We start from the raw sequence: 16,502 nt of genomic DNA on the forward strand, positions 1-16,502 counted from the left end.
AAAGGTGGGGATATAAAGATGCTCCTGGCTCTAGAAGTGCTCTTGGCTGGGTTTCTTACACCTTTCTCTAACTGACTGAGTGAGATGGGCCCCTGCCTGACCCTTAAAAGCACTGGGCACCTATGTGCCAAGGATTTGTCTGGTGTTGGTTCTCACTGCACTCTATGGCCAGAGCCCCGGTCCCTTGTCCCCTGCCTAGCACTCTCCTGCATACTTAGGGGATTTTGTCTGTTTCAGGCTAGGGACTGTAAGTGGTAGGGGAGAGGGTGAGATATCGCCAGCCAAGATGCAAAAGAGAGGGTGCTGTGCCCTGGCATGGGGAGAGGAGGTGGTCTGTGACATCTTCATGCCCTGACTGGATCCTTCTGGATTTGCTTTCAGGGGACCGCTCTGCCGTGGAGGATAAAAGTGGACATGGATTACTGGCTATCAGGTAAGCACCAGGGGCACATCTCCCCTGACAGGGCATCTGCCAAAAACTTCAGGAGGCTTAAACATATGCAGAAGGCAGCACCAGTGTGGTGAAGGGCTCTGGACACCCCCCGCCCCCTTCACTGCTGGTCCTACCAGCAGCTGCTGCTGTCCTCTGGCCCAGGGAAACCCCTGGGCCTCCCCACTGCACAGAGCAACCCCTTTATAAGACCCTGAGTAAAGGGGCATCTCCCGGCAGGGCAGAAGGGAGATGTGGCATTTAGCCTTGGAGAAGCTGTCTCCTTCATTCTTTCTGTTGCCAGGCCCAGGATATGGGAACTGGGCACCCTCACAGCGGGTGCTAGTGTCTCATGCAAGGAAGGACCTGGGTGGGTGGACAGACCAGAATGTCTGAGAGCAAATGGGGCACCTGGCTATTTTTCAGGCCAGACCTTCAGGCGAGTGTGGAGAGCAGGCAGTGGGAGGGAGTTCTGCTGCTTTCATGAGAGGTCTTCCTTGTGAGTGCACTAAGGATTAGTACTGATGTGTGTCTCCTCCCAGGCTCAGCAAGGAGCTCCAGGAGAAGAAGAAGATGATTGAGACCCTGGAGGCCAAGCTTCAGGAGTGCTCTGAGAGCACCCCCAGCAGCCGTGCTGCCTCCGAGTCACCCCGCTCTGACAGCAGTGCTTCCTTCCTGTCCGATGGCCTGGAGGCCTGCTCTGACATGGACGCTGCCTCGGAGTACACCCAGTACCAGGAGGAGGAGCGCAATGAGCAGCCATCCTGCTGCCACTCAGGTAATACCTCAGCTCAGGCTTCTGTCCCAGGCCAGATGAGACTCATGGGCTCAGCTCAGTCACAGGCTGGCAGCACAGGGAAGGGCTGCCCAGCCCAGCCCAGCCCAGCTCAGCGCATTCAGCACACTCTCAGTACTGACAGTGAGCACCCAAGAGCTACTGCTTCCCTGTCTCCAGCCCAGCCTCTTTCCATCAGCAGACTGCCTTGTCTTCCCTGGGGTCTACTGGTCTGGTCTCCGAGCTCTTCTCAGGAAGTTAGAGAAGGAGGCTTCCATCCCAAGGAGTCTATCTGACATTGCCTGCTGAGAGTGTCATCAGCCTAAACTGCCCTCTCTCTGAGTCCCTAGGAATTTCCTAGGCATCTGTTGGGCTTACACCAATGCCCAGGAGCAATGGAGGTGCCAGGAGGAGATTTGAGACCGCTTCACAACGTGCCATATATACTGCAGTTAGCTTGCACTGGCAATTCTCCACTGGTTCTCCCTAGGGGCAGAATCACCAGCATTTTGAGTGCCAGTGGCACTTACAGTGGGATTTCTGACTTTCCCAATCTCTGAGCAACATTTTCTGTGTTTGCTTTGCCTAAATTGATTATGGTCTCAGATGTTCTCTAAAAATGCCAGGCAGGCTTTTCCTTTGACTCTGAAGGGCAGATTGTTGGCGCCTTATCAAAGGGAAGCCTGCCTTGGCAAAGCAACCTCATTGTAGCAGCCAAAACAGCAACACTTGGCACTTCTTTTGCTCCTCTTGCTAAGCATCTCCAGGTGCTGGAGGCACTTGCGAGTTACAGGGACATTGGTCACCTTGGAATATTCCATAGACTGCCTTGGTCCCCTGCATTCAGATTTGCAACCACATTTCCCTTTATTGCCCCATCCCCCGATCCCCAGATGCTGTATGAAATCCCATATAAAGAATAGGTGAAGCTGACTGCCCAGATGGGCCTTGCTGTCACTGAACTTCTGCACCTCAAAATACTTGGTTGCTAGTTAACTAGATGTCTCACAGCCATGGAGAACAAACCAGTAAATGTGAGTTCTTTACCCTGTAGACAGCCCAGCTGCTCACCCATCTGTGCTGGCAGGGATGTCTGGCTTTTGATAGCCTGTATGGGTCCCATACAGTCTGGTATATACAAACTCTTGGAATCTTCTGAATGACCATGTTTAGTGGAGCCACATGGACACATGCACTGGCACAGACTGGAGCACCTCATAATCCCATAAAGCGTGGGGCATATTCAAACTCCACTTCTTTGTGAAGAAATTCCTCTTTCCTCTTATTGTATTTATTATTTTCCATTCAAAGATCTAGAACAACAAAATGAAAAGGACGACAGAGGGGCACCTTCCCTCATCCTCCATTTACACCTCTGAATTGTGGGATGAGACACCAGTTACCAAATACCAGGATAGTGGGCACTAACCTTATAGGGTTTAAGCCCAGCCCTGTCATTTGATGGTCTTGTGCCATTAATTGCTAAGTACAATAGACATCCAGGGGAAGGAAGTGTTCCTGACACCATTCTGGATATGTGCAACCCTTATGTCTGTCTGGTGACGAAGCTCAGTCTGCTTCTGAAACACACCAATATCAGAATCTGCAAGACAGCTGAGTGGAGCCAACCCATTCCCAGTTGTGGAGCATTTGGGTGTTTATACACGTGCTTTGAGGGGAGGGGGTATGCTTTAATTAGAACAGCTCTGAGAGCCACTTGTTTGATGAGCTTTAGTAAAAATGTCCCCACTGCCATTTTTAAGTGCAGGGATACTGATACATGAGACACTGGAGTCTGCTGGAGCATGGTAATTACCACGTTCCAGCAGACTAGCTGTAATTACAGCACATCGGAGCAGCCTTGATGCATGTGTATAGGTGCCCTATGTTCTGGAATTTTATATGGATTTATTTATATTCTGGAGAAGAGGGCTGCAACCTGTGCTCAATCACACTGTCTCATTCCCACCACCCTGAAAGGATAGCACTTGAGGGCCACCTGAAGTGGGATCCACACCAACATGAACTGGTAGGAGAGAGAGCACTTCCTTCCCATGGAGGGACTTGTTCTTCAAATTGTTGTAGTCAGTGTGGATCCCCTGGTCTGCTCTGTGCACCCCTTATCTCAGAGTCCTTTGCTGTGAAGGAGCTGTGAAGGAGCTGAGGGAGGATCATGGCCACCATGCCCCGTTACACCTTTACAGAAAACACAGGGCACGTGTGTCAGCCAGGTGGCTCCTGGTTTCATGTGCATGTAGTGCATATGTGCCTTCAGAGAGACCCATGCTGACTCCAAATATCTTGAAGAACCACAGCAGAGCTGTTCTGTCTGTGTGGTAAAGAATGAGTATTTGCTGTACCTCAGTCTTTATCACTTTCTCAGATTACTGGGAACTCCTTTCCATTTGGAAGGATACAGACTGTGCCCTCCCTGAAACTGCCCTATCAAAAGATGGGCAAGCCATGCTCCTGCAGCCAGGGGCAGCTGGCAAGGACCTTGCCATCACACCTTCCCCACATAGCTGAGGCCTTCCTGTCAAAACAAGTCTCCTTATGTTATGCTCTAAACTGGTCCTTGCCCCAAAGTGCTTCATGTCTGCACAGACGAGCCAGGCCAAGGGGGTACTGACACGGGTACTCATCTTGGTCACCAGTAATCACAAGGGCTTGTTACTCTGGTGTCTCCTGTTTACACATTAACTGCTGGGAGTCCTAGAGTCACTAAACCTGACCCCGTTCACTCTGGCGTGACTCCGGAGTAACTGTGGAGGGAACTAACTCACGTTGGCTTACCACAGTGTAAGTAGGGGTGGAATCAAGCCTCAAGATGCCTGCTACAGGGCTGGGCACTGGACCTCTGTAGTTCTCTTTCCATCACTCATGTGCTGCTTTCTCCCAAGTGCTGTGGGTTGGACCCACTTCTGCTCCCTGTTTCCTGCAGTGGCTGGTTTCCCCTTTGTACTTTGATCAGGCTCTCAGGACTGTTTTCCATGTGGAAGATTTTTGCTTCCCTTCTCTGCACCTGGAGAGCCCACTGTCTTGCCTGGAACACCCCATGGTCCCCAGCCCAGCAGGGTGCTGTTGTAGATGGCAAGCTGAATATCAAACCTGCTCATGGGATTTAGCTATTTCCAGCCTCCGCTCTGCTTACCAGCTCTCTAGAGGCTATTCCTAGCTCATTCCCTGGGAAAAGACCTGTAAAGGAACTAACACCTGCCCTTAAAGCAGCTGGGAAGGGAGTGAGCTGACTGTCAGGGGTTTGGGCCTGGGCCTCTGGCATCCCCTCTGTAACACAAAGCATTCTCTCTCATGTGTGGACTCCCATAGATTTGGTCACTCATTCTGGTAATGCTCCTGCTCTGTCATCTAATTCATCCCCTGCCACCGCATCCCATGAAGCTCGGGTGGAGTCTATCAGAGACAACCCCACCGCCATGCCATCTTCACAGCACCATCCTACGGATCCTGGCCAGGCATGCACAGGTATGGGCTGTGGCAGGGGTGAAGCCTCCCTGGGTAGGAGGTTACTAGAGCTCTGAGAAAGCAGAGCAGATGTTTTTGGTGCCAGGGAGCCTTTCCCACTGGGCTGTAACAGCTCAGTAATGCCATCACCCATCTGCTCAAAACATCCTTTCCTTCTGTGCTGGTTTACAGAGAGCTTGATCTATGAATGCAATCAGCACTCAGAGGGGTCAGGACCATGCATGTCTCTTAGAGGACAGAGAAGTACGTGGTTTGGTCCATTAAGTACACAGGAGCATTTACCCCCTCCAAACCTAGGGCTTCCTTATGTGAGGACGTCAGGCTTCTGAATTATCCCCAGTTGCAGTGCCTTCCTTAGTATAACATTATTGGGATTTGCTGTCCCATCTCAGGAAGGGAGAGAGTCCTCTGGCAAATGAGTCAGGGTCATTGTCTCGTGCAAGGCTCTGTAGGTGTGAACGTGCCTCCTGTAAGCCTCAGAACCTCAGAGTCCCAATGGGGCATTGGCAATGCCTACAGGGATCTGGGTCAGCCACATGTGATAATTCTGCTCTGGCTTGGACTCACTCCCTGCAGTGCCTGAGGGCAGGTAGACCTGTGTCATAGCAGGCTGCCCAATACTGCAGGGTTGGGAGCAAGCTGGAGACCCTCTGGGGAGAGACCAGAACCACACATTTGAGAATCAGCTGTATCCATGGCTGAATGACTGAGATTTTGCTTTCAGCTTTGTATTAGCCCCTTTGTGTGTGGCCGGGAGAGGGCAGAATCCCTTCCCTGCCCCTGCCTGGGCACAATGGATTCATGCCCAGAAATGGGGACAGATGCTCAGAGGCTGCATAGGCAGAGAATAGGCCCAGCATCAGACTGAGCAGGTGGTCAGGACCCCCAGCCTCTTGTGTGTGGTAGAGCACAGTGGCGGTGTGTGTCAGGGCAGGATTGGAGAGCTGTCTGCCTGTTAGCCAGGCATGTTTCCAGTCTCTGGTTGGTGTTCACTCTGTGGGCTTGACCACCCTTCCCACACTGAGGTAATTCAGAGCAACTCTGTTCACCTCAGTGGAGTTGCTCAGGTCTGGCCCATGTGTGGGAAGGCTCTGAGGGCTTGGGAGAGAGGGTGCATTGCCTGATGTTGCCTCCCTCTGGCACAGGCAGATTCTCAGCTCTGGGTGTCATGTTAACCTCTCTACCCATCTACGGTATTTCTCCTATCTCCAGGGCTGCTCTTCAACTCCTTGTCCAAGCCATTTAGCCTCCCTCTACCTCCATTTGCCCCTGGGCCGTCCTCCTTCTTGCCTGCCGGCCCCTCTCCTCTCGCTCCCCCTCCTCTCATGGGCTGCTGTGGGACACCTGTCTTCTCCTTGGCCGAAGTGCAGCAGGAGCTGCAGATGTTGCAGAAGCAGCTGGGAGAAAGTGAGAGCCTCCTGCTTGGTTTTTCTGCCTCCCCCACGTTGGCATGTGGCTCTGCATGGCTTTCTGCAATAGCTTGGCATGCAGAACCATTCTATCTGCCCAGGCCTTGTCTGTCTGTCTGTCCGTCTGAGGCATGTGCTGTCCTCATCACACTGGGGTCTCCTGCTTTAGTCCAGCCTGGCTCCCAAACCACCCTGTCCCCCAGCACCCACCAAACTTAGAAGACAAGAAAAGGCAGGAGAGAGGGGCTAGTGTGTGGTACTGAGGGTCCAGCAGGCTTCATGGAGCCTCTGGGAGCACTAGCAAGGCTGGAGGGGCTGGTGGCCAGGGTCTCACTAGAGAAATGCAAGGGAAACAGTGGAAATTCCCAACATCAGGACAGGTTAGGTAAAAATTGCTGACAGAAAGGGATTGGATGAGGAGCAGAAATGGGGGCTTAGAGGGACACGTACCCCACAGTGCAGCAACTGGAAGAGGAAGATCCTAGCCCCAACCTGAACTCATAGTGCAGAGACTGGGAAGGGGTATGCAGGGGGTGAGACATTTAGATGAGGAGCCCCTATACATACCTTTACTGCAGAGACTGAAGTGCAGGGGGTCGAGAGGGATTATTTGGGTCTGGCACGCCAGACAGCTCTTGCATTGAGGCACATAATCTTGCTGGTGTGCATAACGCCACAGGCCCTCCAGCCCCAGAGGCTGGCTTGTGCCCTGAATCCCCAGCATGGACTGCAGCAGGGCACTGGCCAGAAGGATGGCTTTCAGTCAGTCCCTGGCTTCTCTGCTGAGATGGCCATGACAGGAACAACTGGTGTCAACTGGGAGGTGGCTGGCTCTTCCTAGGAGCAGGGCTGAGATCTCCTGGCTCATTCACAGAAGCAGTTACAGTGGCAGTGCTGGAAGTGCCCCGAGGGGGTCCCTGCTTCCTCCAAGTCCCTCCCAGCCACCCAGGCCCTGCTGCTCTGTGTTCAGTGTTCTAGTGTCTGTACCTACTATCCCGGCACTGATGCTGGCCTTGGTTGTAGTCAACTCACAGCCTCCCAGCTTAGCACGTCAGCTTGAGAAGCCTTCATCCTTCTGCTGTCTGCTTGCCAGCTCTTGCTTCCTGGGCCTTTCATTAAAGCCACCTGACTCTCGCTGGTGCATGACAGCTTACAGGACTGGCTGTGTGTCTGCAGATGCCCTGCAGGTTGGTGCTATGGCATGGTCCAGTCAACTGTACTCTTCAGTTCATGTGTGCCTAGAGGGGAACTGGTTTTGCAGCAAAGGAAGCTGGGTGTGATGAGGGGAGCTACCTCAAGGGCTGCACTGGGGATGGGTGTGGGGGCAGTGGTGTGCACTGGGCCTTCAGATAACACCGGGGGTGTGGAGTGATTAAGCAAAGGGGCAGATCAGGGCCAAGAAGTTGTGTGCAGGATGCAGAAGTCTCTGCCAGGGGATCTCTGACGTGTGTGAGGTTGTAGGCCTGGCTTGGTGAGGGTTAGATGAATAGACCCTAATATAGAACCAATTCTCTGTGCAGAGGTGTCTAAAGGGGCTGCAAGGGAGGGCTGGGGTAGACCCCACCTTGACATAAGGAGGCATCCTGATCTGACCAGGCTCTCTGCCCTGGGAGCCTGTGTTCAGATCCTTGGTGAGGGCTTCCCTGCTGGTCTCAGGCTGCTTCAGCAAGGCCAAGGTCGAGGGGACAGTGGGGAAGGAGTCCCTTCAGCAGCCCCTGGGAGACTGTCTGAACTGTGCAGCCACCCTTTTGTTGTCCAGGGACATCCATGGGCCCTTGTGCACTCAGGGCCTGGGGCACCTTGATGTGTCCCCTGGGACAGGCTTTCCAAGGTGACATCCAGCTTCCTCCCTGTGGTAGCACCCAGTCTTCCTACCTGTGCTACTCCCACTCTGTCTGCCTGGCCTTCACCTCTGCTCATTTCTGTCCAGGTGTGACCCTTACTGTGCCACCGGTGAAAGCAGCCTCCCTGACCAGCACCTTCAATGAGGCCAGTCCCTCCTCCTCTTCCCACTGCCTCTATGCTGCCCACATGGCTCCTCCTCAGCCTCATCCCCTGCAGAACTTGACTCAGCCTCACAGGAAAGTTGAGGCCAGCTTTGTGGACAGTGGTGCCCTCTGGGATCTCCCTCACCTGAGCCAACCTCAGAAAGGGACCTTTTACGGGGAGTTGTCTTCTGGGTCATCAGGGTATCCATCCAGCCAAAAGCTGACAGGTAAGATGAAGTGGGAGCACTATGATGAGCAGAGGGTACTGTGAGGAGCTGTGGTGCCTGGTGCTGTGGGGAAGGGCTGTTGGAAGTGAGCCATCTCAGTGAGTAGGTTGGGGGTGTGGGATATACTGAGGGAGGCAGGGACAGGACTGTGTATGTGCCCAGTGGGAGCTGGTGAAGGAGGGTGGATAAATGGGGAGCAGAGATATGGGCTCACTCCTGACAGAGGCACTCTGGTTTGAGATGATCTCGGTTCTGATTCCCCAAGGACATGCCTAGCCCAGCCCAGGTTTTGGGTTAGATAGAGGTTCCCAGGTCACCCTTCTTTCTGCAGCAGATTTGGCTCAACAACCTCTTAATTCATATCCTGCTCCTTTTGCCTGCTGCTTTGGGGTTTTGGGGAGGGGTGAGTCATGGTAAAGTAGAAATGCCTGTGGGGAGGTCACCTGGACAACACTGTGGACTAGCCCTGGGTAACAAGCCACCCCTGCTCCCCAAACTGACCCCTTGGCACCTCATTCTGCTTCTCTCTTGTTGACCGGAGCAGGGGCTGACTTGCTGGAAGAGCACTTGGCTGAGATCCGCAGCCTGCGCCAGCGCCTGGAGGAGTCCATCTGCACCAACGACCGGCTGAGGGAGCAGCTGGAGAACCGCATTGCGTCCACCACCAAGAGCAATGGTACAAGTTGAGGCCTCAGGCATCAGAGGCCTGGGGCTTGGGGCAGGACTGGGCACCTCCCAGACAAATGTGAGCTCAGGCAGCCCAGTCAATATTGTTCCCAAAGGGGCAGACCCCTCGGGGTGCCCAGGTTCTGGGGGGAGAGGAAAGGAAATATTCAACTCAGGGTGTGATGCTGCCACTGCTGTGCTCCTGCTGAGCACCCCTCAGAATGGAGCTCCTGAGGTGAGTGGGTGTGCCTGCTATCTCAGAGCTGCGGAGGGATCTGGCCCCTGTTTCACAGAATCATAGAGAAGCAGAGATGAAAGGGACCGCCAGAGATCATCTAGTCCAACCCCTTGCCTGAGGCAGGAGCATCCCTATAAAAAACATCCTGAACGCATCCATCATCTAACCTTTTAGTAAAACTACCATCAATCCTGATACAACACAAGACAACAGCCTAACCTGTCACAGATAAAGCAGGGGAACAAGGACAGTCAACGTCCTGCTTCTGTAAGAAGGTTGTCTGTACACCCTCAAAAGATCCCAGGTTGAGGACCATGCCCCCTGCTTCAGAGGAAGGCAAAACCTCCTACAGTCCATACCGATCTGACCATGGGGTTAAATTCCTTCCTGACCCCAAATATAGCAATTAGTCTGAACCTGAGCAGAGGGGCAAGACCTGCTAGCCAAAAACCTCTGGCTTTAAGTTGCAGCAGGAGCTCTGGCACACCCCAGTCAAAATCCCCAGCCTTGGCTGCAGCCAACACCCAATGCCTCTGAGGGATGCCTGTAAACACCTTGATGACATTAAGGAGCCCCCACACACTGTCAAGCAGGTCATTCACATCTCTTTTCTCTTCCCTGTGGGGCCAGCCTGCAGGATCGGCCCTGAGCAACGCCTTCCCTGCTGTGGCAGAGTCCCTCCAGGTGCAGACCCTTGGGAGCCCCCAAAGACCAGCTTTTGGGGAAGCTTGTGCAGAGTGCCAGCAGCTTTGTTCTGTGTGTCACTGTGGCTCCTTGTTGCAGGATCACCCACCAACATCTACATCCAGGGGCTGGAGCCCGCTTCACAGTTGAGTAGTGAGAACCGAGCCCTGCGGGAGGATAACAAGAGCCTGCAGCTTCAGCTGGATCATCTTTCCAGAGGTGGGAGCAGTCAGCCATGCTCTGTTCTGCACCAGTGCAGCTACCAGGGCTTCAGGGCAAGACTTAGGTGTGGCTGCAGATCTGAGCTTGCTCCCTCTGTATAAGCAGAGCCTGTTGTTTGTAGGACCCTAATTGAAGTCCTGCTCCCAGCCTGGCCCTGTTTGGCTGTGGCTCTGAAGTTCCCTCCCACATCTCGAGTGGTGGGTTGGAGAACAGGCTTGGTGAGTGGCGTTAGGCCCTCACCCATGGATGCACCTTGTCTGTAGTGGGCACCAGATGCTCCATCCCAGCAGGCTCAACCGATGCTGCACTTCTCCCCACCTGCTTAGTCACATGTGGCCCTGGTCCCATTCCTGGCCTCTTGGCCATTACCATGGAGGTTGCCTCACCGGTAGTGCTGATGTGCTGTCTGCTTCCTCATCCCAGAGCTGGAGCGCCTGCGGGAGACGCTGCTTACAACACACTCCAGGCTGCAGGATGCCCAGGCAGAGCAGGAGCAACAGCAAGCTGAGCAGCAGAGGCTGGTGAAAGAGGTCCAGGAGAAGCAGCAGAGTGCCCTGCAGCTGCGGGAGGAACGGCTGGCTCTGCAGGAAAAGAACAACAGGTCAGTGTGCTTGGGACCTAGGATGGAGAATATGTGCCAAGGCCTTCAGCCTTTCCAAGGCTGAACTCATGGTCTTCAAGGTCATATTATCAAAGAGGCCATTATAAAAGATTATCAAAGAGGCCATTCTTAACAGACTGGCCTATGGCAACATCCTGAGGGATAGCCAGCATGGGTTTGTTGCGGGTAGGTCTTGCTTGACCAATCTTATTTCCTTTTACGACCAGTTGGCCTATCACCTGGACAAGGGAGAGGCGATAGAAGGCTTTTTTGAAGTCAAGATGTACAACATCAATCTGGGATCGCATCTTGGCAAAACTGGCCAACTGCGGCCTTGGGTCCACCATGATCCACTGGCTGGGGAATTGGCTCCGCGGTCAGACCCAGAGGGTGGTGGTTAGCGGAAGTCAATCGTCATGGTGCCGTGTGACCAGTGGGGTCCCTCAAGGCTCTGTCCTTGGACCTGTATTGTTCAACATCTTCATTAATGATGTGGACACTGGAGTCTGGCCAAGTTTGCCAATGATACCAAACTATGGGATAAAGCATCCACTCCTGAGGACAGGAGGGTGATCCAGGCTGACCTTTACAGGCTCAGGATATGGACGGATGAGAACCTGATGGTGTTTAACGCCAAAAAATGCAAGGTTCTCCACCTTGGGAAGAAAAACCTGCAGCATGCTTATAGGCTTGGCAGTGGTACGCTGGCTAGTGCTATGGATGAAAGGGACTTGGGGGTCATGATTGACCGCAAGATGAACATGAGCCGTCAATGTGATGCTGCAGCTAGTAAAGCAAGCAAAACCCTGGCTTGCATCCATTTATGCTTCTCAAGCAAATCCCAGGACATCATTCTCCCGTTGTACTCAGCCTTGGTGAGGCCACAGCTGGAGTACTGTGTCCAGTTTTGGGCTCCACAATTCAAAAAGGATGTGGAGAAGCTTGAGAGAGTCCAGAGAAAAGCCACGCGCATGATCAGAGGTCAGGAAAACAGACCTTACGACGACAGGCTGAGCGCCATGGGGCTCTTTAGCCTGGAAAAGCGCAGGCTCAGGGGCAACCTGATGGCCACCTATAAGTTTATCAGGGGTGCTCATCAGGACCTGGAGGAACATCTGTTCACCAGAGCACCCCAAGGGATAACAAGGTCGAGCAGTCACAAACTCCTCCATGACTGTTTCAGGCTGGACATAAGGAAGAACTTCTTTACTGTCCGAGCCCCCGAGGTTTGGAATAGACTGCCTTTGGAGGCAGTTCAAGCACCCACTTTGAACACCTTCAAGGCACATTTGGATGCTTATCTTGCTGGGATCCTATGATCCCTGCTGACTTCCTGCCCCTGGGGCAGGGGGCTGGACTCGATGATCTTCCGAGGTCCCTTCCAGCCCTAATGTCTTTGAAATCTATGAAAGTCTATATGGCCTAGATGCAGGATCCCAGGTGTGCTGGGCCTTTATCTGTGTTTGTGACAGCACGCTCTTGCCAAGGGCTATGATGCCAGTTCTCCAACTTTGACATCAACATGGAGTCTGTCAGGAGAGGAGGGTGGAATGCTAGTGGCAAGGGGTGCCCAGCCAGCCTGGTGCTTCCCTTCAGCAGGCCTGTGTATGTCCTGCTGACCCCACCCATTCCCTTCTTCTCAGGCTTCAGCACACAGTGACTCTCCTACAGCAGCAGTGTGAGGAGAACCGGCTAGTCTTCCAGGCTCTCCGCTCTGAGCTGCAGGTCTACGAGACTCTCTTTGGCCCCTCTAAGGTGCCTATGTCAGGTATGTGTCCTGCTTCACCAGCCCCTTGGGGGAGAAGGGACAAGGCGCTCTGCTTGGTGTTGGCAAGCTATCAAGCATTAAATGTTAGCTGTGAGAGGGTTGCAACACAAGCAGTAGCTTAGATCCTGCCTTGGCAGGCATCACTGGCCTCCATCCATGTCTCTGGAGATGGGCAGCTGCTCACCAGCCCCAGAAAGGTGCCTTCCAGGCAGGAGCTGAAACACCTGGCACCACACCAAGGAGGAGTTTTAGTATAACTTAGTGAAGCCCACACTCCACCATAACTCTTCTCTGGTGTCTGGGGATTGGAAACCTTAAGTAAACTCCTCTTTATTTCTCTGGGGCATGAGAACATGCTAAGCTGGGGATGGTTGGGGGCTACCATTCGCCCTGTGTTATTATTGAGCCTTTGTCCATGATGGCACGAGAGGCAATGAGCACCAGAGAGCTACAGCCCCAAGCTGATCTGGAGCTGGGGTGCCAGCATCCCTTGGTGCATAGCATGGAGCAGCAGGCACAGATAGTTCTTGAACTACTTGTGTTTGTTCTCAGCTTGCATCAGGGACCTGTACTGGAAACAGCCTTCCAGCAGTGACCTGGATGCCCTCCTGGCCGAGGTCCGAGCTCTGCGGAGCCAGTTGCTGCAGGGCATTCAGGTGAACAGCTCCTTGCGGCAGCAGCTGGAGCAGCAGCAGGAGGGGAGAGCCAGCCTAGCGACGCAGGGCTCTACTTCCCATGTCTTTGCTGCCAGCAAGCCACCAGGTGACTGGCAGCTCTTCCAAGGTGAGGAGGAAGAAGGCTGCCAGAGGCCATGCTGGATGGGGGCAGAGGCAACAGGGCTAGTTGGTCCATCCCTTGTGACCATGATTCACTTCTAGACCCTCTGGGCTCTCTGAAGATGAGGGAGGCCATTGCTCTCAGCCTGGTAAAAGAACCGCTTGTTGTCTTGCCCTTTTAGACTCAGTTCCTTCTCCTCCGGTTCGGGATGTGGGTATGAGCTCTCCAGCTCCTCTCTTCTCTACCTCTTCACTGACTGCTCTAGGCCCAGATGCCTCACTTCACCATCAGACAAAAGGTAAAGTATGCAAAGACTCCACGGGGGCTAAGCCCAACTGAGACTTCCCAGGGCGTTGGTGGCCCCTGTAGGAGCCTGTTCATGCATAGCATGAGGTTGGAGCAGGCGTGATGCAGGGGGCTTTCTGCACATTATGTGGCAGAACAGAACCAAGGCAGAGATTTGTGTGTTCTTCAGTTTTAAAGGCAGAAATTTCCACACAATCCGTCAGCCCTTCTGCATAGCCCAGGCCAGAGAATCCTGTCCAGGGGCTCCCCTGTCCAGCCCTGTATTTTGGGCTGAACTCAGAGCATCTCTTAGAAAGGAGCCTAGGCTTGATATCAAGATTGCCAGGAAAAGAGAATCCCCTACTCCTACATCTTCTTCCAGCACTCTTTGGTGCCTTCTCCTCAGTGACTCCATTGGGGAGAGGGCCCCTCAAGCCATTCTCTCCCAGCCTGGGACCTGCTTTGCTCCCTGTCCTCCTCACAGGGTCCTCCAAGAAGCATGTGAACATCATTCCCCTTGAGTAGGTGCTGCCTTGCCTCCGGAGTGGGTGGGTGGGGGTCTGTCTCATGTCCCTGGCTAGTCTTGGCAGAGGCATTCCCAAGCATCTCCTGGATGCTGGCAGGAAACTGGATGAGTGCCAAGCAGCTGGTGCTACCCAGAAATGCCTTAACTTTCAGGTTCCTATTTCTGTATAGCTAAGAAGGGAAATGTACAGTGCTTAGCTATGGGGGCTCCTTGGTGCCAAAGAATGCTGCCCCTTCCCCTCCTCCCCCTGGGTTCACAGTATGTTTTTCTTCCTGGCTCTGAGTGACCTGAGTTGCAGGATTGGTCTCAAGAGAGGACAGTATGTAGAGAAGGAGGACCAGGAACCAAAGCACAGCAATACTAGGCATTTGTGGACTGAAGAGAATGCCTATGGGAAGGGTGGGAATGTCAGGGACTGCCAGGCAGTGGTTCTGGTGGGCAGAAACATAGCCGATGTAGGTCATGTATTTGGGAGACGTTTGTGGCTGAGAGCATCCAGAAGGGTCTGCTGACTTTGGAGGGCCCCCACCTTTGAGAAGCCTGAAAGGGACCGTGTGTTTAGAGGTCAGTGTTTAGCACTAGCTGAAAATCACATTCCTTGAAGGTGTCTCAAGAAAGGCTTCCAAAAACTGAGGCCCCCAAACTCGCTAGGGATTTCTGAAAATCCCAGTCCATTGCTTGAACAACTTGGACAAACAGATGGAGCTGCCAGGTCCGGGCCCTGGACATATAGCACCCGCTAAGCACAGTTTAGGTTTAGGGTAACTCAGATCTCCAGCTGAAGACCTGTCCTCACGCAACCATGCTGAGGAAGGCCAAGCTGAGGAGCTGTGCTGGCCCCTGTGACTGTGAGGCCCTGCTTTGATTTCAGAGCTATGCAAGGAGGATCCCTCAGTGAGGAAGGGCTCCCCTTCCCTGAGGGGAGATGCCCCAACTGGTTCATTTGCTAGCAAACATGGACGTCACATCATTGGCCATGTGGATGACTACAGCACCCTGAAGCAGCAGATCTCGGAGGGCAAAATGCTGGTCCACAAGATGGCATCTCTCATGCGGCCAGCTCTCAGTGTGCCCAGCCTGGAGGCCCAGGGCACGGAGGTAATTCCCCTCTGCAAGGGGGTTGGGGTAGGTGTGGGTTGTTATGCTTCTGGACCATGTAATGCTCCTCTAAGCCCTTTAAGGGTGAAGGAGAGGGTTGTGGGAGCTTCCTGCCAACCTGCTGTAATGCTGCTTCCTGGCTGGGGCCAGCTTCTCCTTGGTGAGGATGAGTGGCTGTAAAAGATCCTGGGGAGCCCACTTGGAGCTGGGCCTGCAGGAAACAATTGTTCCTGAATGGGATCAGCAGCAGTGTTGCATGGAGGCATTTTAATGCCAGGTGGGTCAGTGCACAGCCTGTCCACATGCTAGTGGGTTAGCTAGAGTCCTCTCTCCCCACCTTCTCCGACTCAGAAGTCTACTTTCAGATGGGAAGCCAGCCTGTTGTGAAAGCTGGGCCCCTTGTGGGAGGGCAGTGCCCAGAGTGAATGCCCAGCAGGGCTTACTCCTACCTGCAGGTCACTCACAGCACAGGCTCGGGGTGTTGCAGGGCTGCATGGTTGCCTTGGCTGCAGAGTCCCGCGAGGCTGGGGTTCTGTTTAATGACTGCCTCCTCTCCTCCCTGCAGGCCCTCGAGCATGGAAGCATTAGGCAGCTTTTTGGCAGCGCAAGCACCTTGCACCAGATTCTGGAGGAGTGCTCCTCCCTCCTCAGTTTGTTCTGGAGGGCAGCACTGCCCACAGCCTCCAGCCCTGCCCAGCACAGGACAATGGTAAGGAGAGCCTAAAGTGTTACCCTGCCCCTGGCACTGCCTAGCACCTAACACCTCACCACGGTTCTGGGTTCCCCGTACCGAGATCTCAGCTTGCCTTGTTGTACAACTCCAGGGCTGGAAGAGATCTCAGGGGTCACCTAGTCCAACCCCCTCACAAATGTGCAGTGTGCTGTCCCTGACAAATGTCTGTCCAGCCTTCTCCTGAAAACCTCCAAGGAGGGAAATTCTACAGGGCAGCTTGTCCACGGGAAAGCCACCACCTCCTAAACCAGGCTTGTCCAACATGTGGCCTGCCAAGCGATTTTATCTGGCCTGCAACGGCGGCAGTGCTGTGGCCGTGGCTGTGGCACCACGGAGCGTGGAGCTGCCAGTGGCATGGAGCACAGAGCCACGGTGGTGGTGGCAGCAAGGCGGGCAGGGAGCGCAGCAAGGTGGGCAAGGAGCACTGCGGAGCGGCGGCGGCAGTGGCGCGGAGCTGCAGCGGCAAGGCAGGCAGAGAGCGTGGAGGGAGCGCAGCGAGGTGGGCAGGGAGCGCTGCGGAGCGCGGAGCCGTGGTGGCAAGGCGGGCAGAGAGTGCGGAGGGAGCGCGGCAAGGCGGACAGGGAGTGCCGTG

The 16,502-nt window shown here is 54.1% G+C and overlaps 1 protein-coding gene across 1 annotated transcript in view; it reads left to right on the forward strand.

Moving 5' to 3' along the window:
* Positions 1-16,502, forward strand: part of LOC102386112 (myomegalin-like) — a 113,256-nt gene that overhangs the window by 87,894 nt on the left and 8,860 nt on the right. Inside the window, 13 exon segments of the mRNA XM_025213595.1 lie at positions 382-433; positions 973-1,208; positions 4,533-4,688; positions 5,901-6,095; positions 8,028-8,312; positions 8,857-8,988; positions 10,000-10,119; positions 10,546-10,723; positions 12,367-12,491; positions 13,044-13,274; positions 13,450-13,566; positions 14,951-15,177; positions 15,743-15,886. Of these exon segments, the coding sequence (XP_025069380.1) occupies positions 382-433; positions 973-1,208; positions 4,533-4,688; positions 5,901-6,095; positions 8,028-8,312; positions 8,857-8,988; positions 10,000-10,119; positions 10,546-10,723; positions 12,367-12,491; positions 13,044-13,274; positions 13,450-13,566; positions 14,951-15,177; positions 15,743-15,886 (2,198 nt within the window).

This window comes from Alligator sinensis, unplaced genomic scaffold (assembly GCF_000455745.1).
Source record: "Alligator sinensis unplaced genomic scaffold, ASM45574v1 scaffold48_1, whole genome shotgun sequence".
Taxonomy (NCBI): domain Eukaryota; kingdom Metazoa; phylum Chordata; order Crocodylia; family Alligatoridae; genus Alligator; species Alligator sinensis.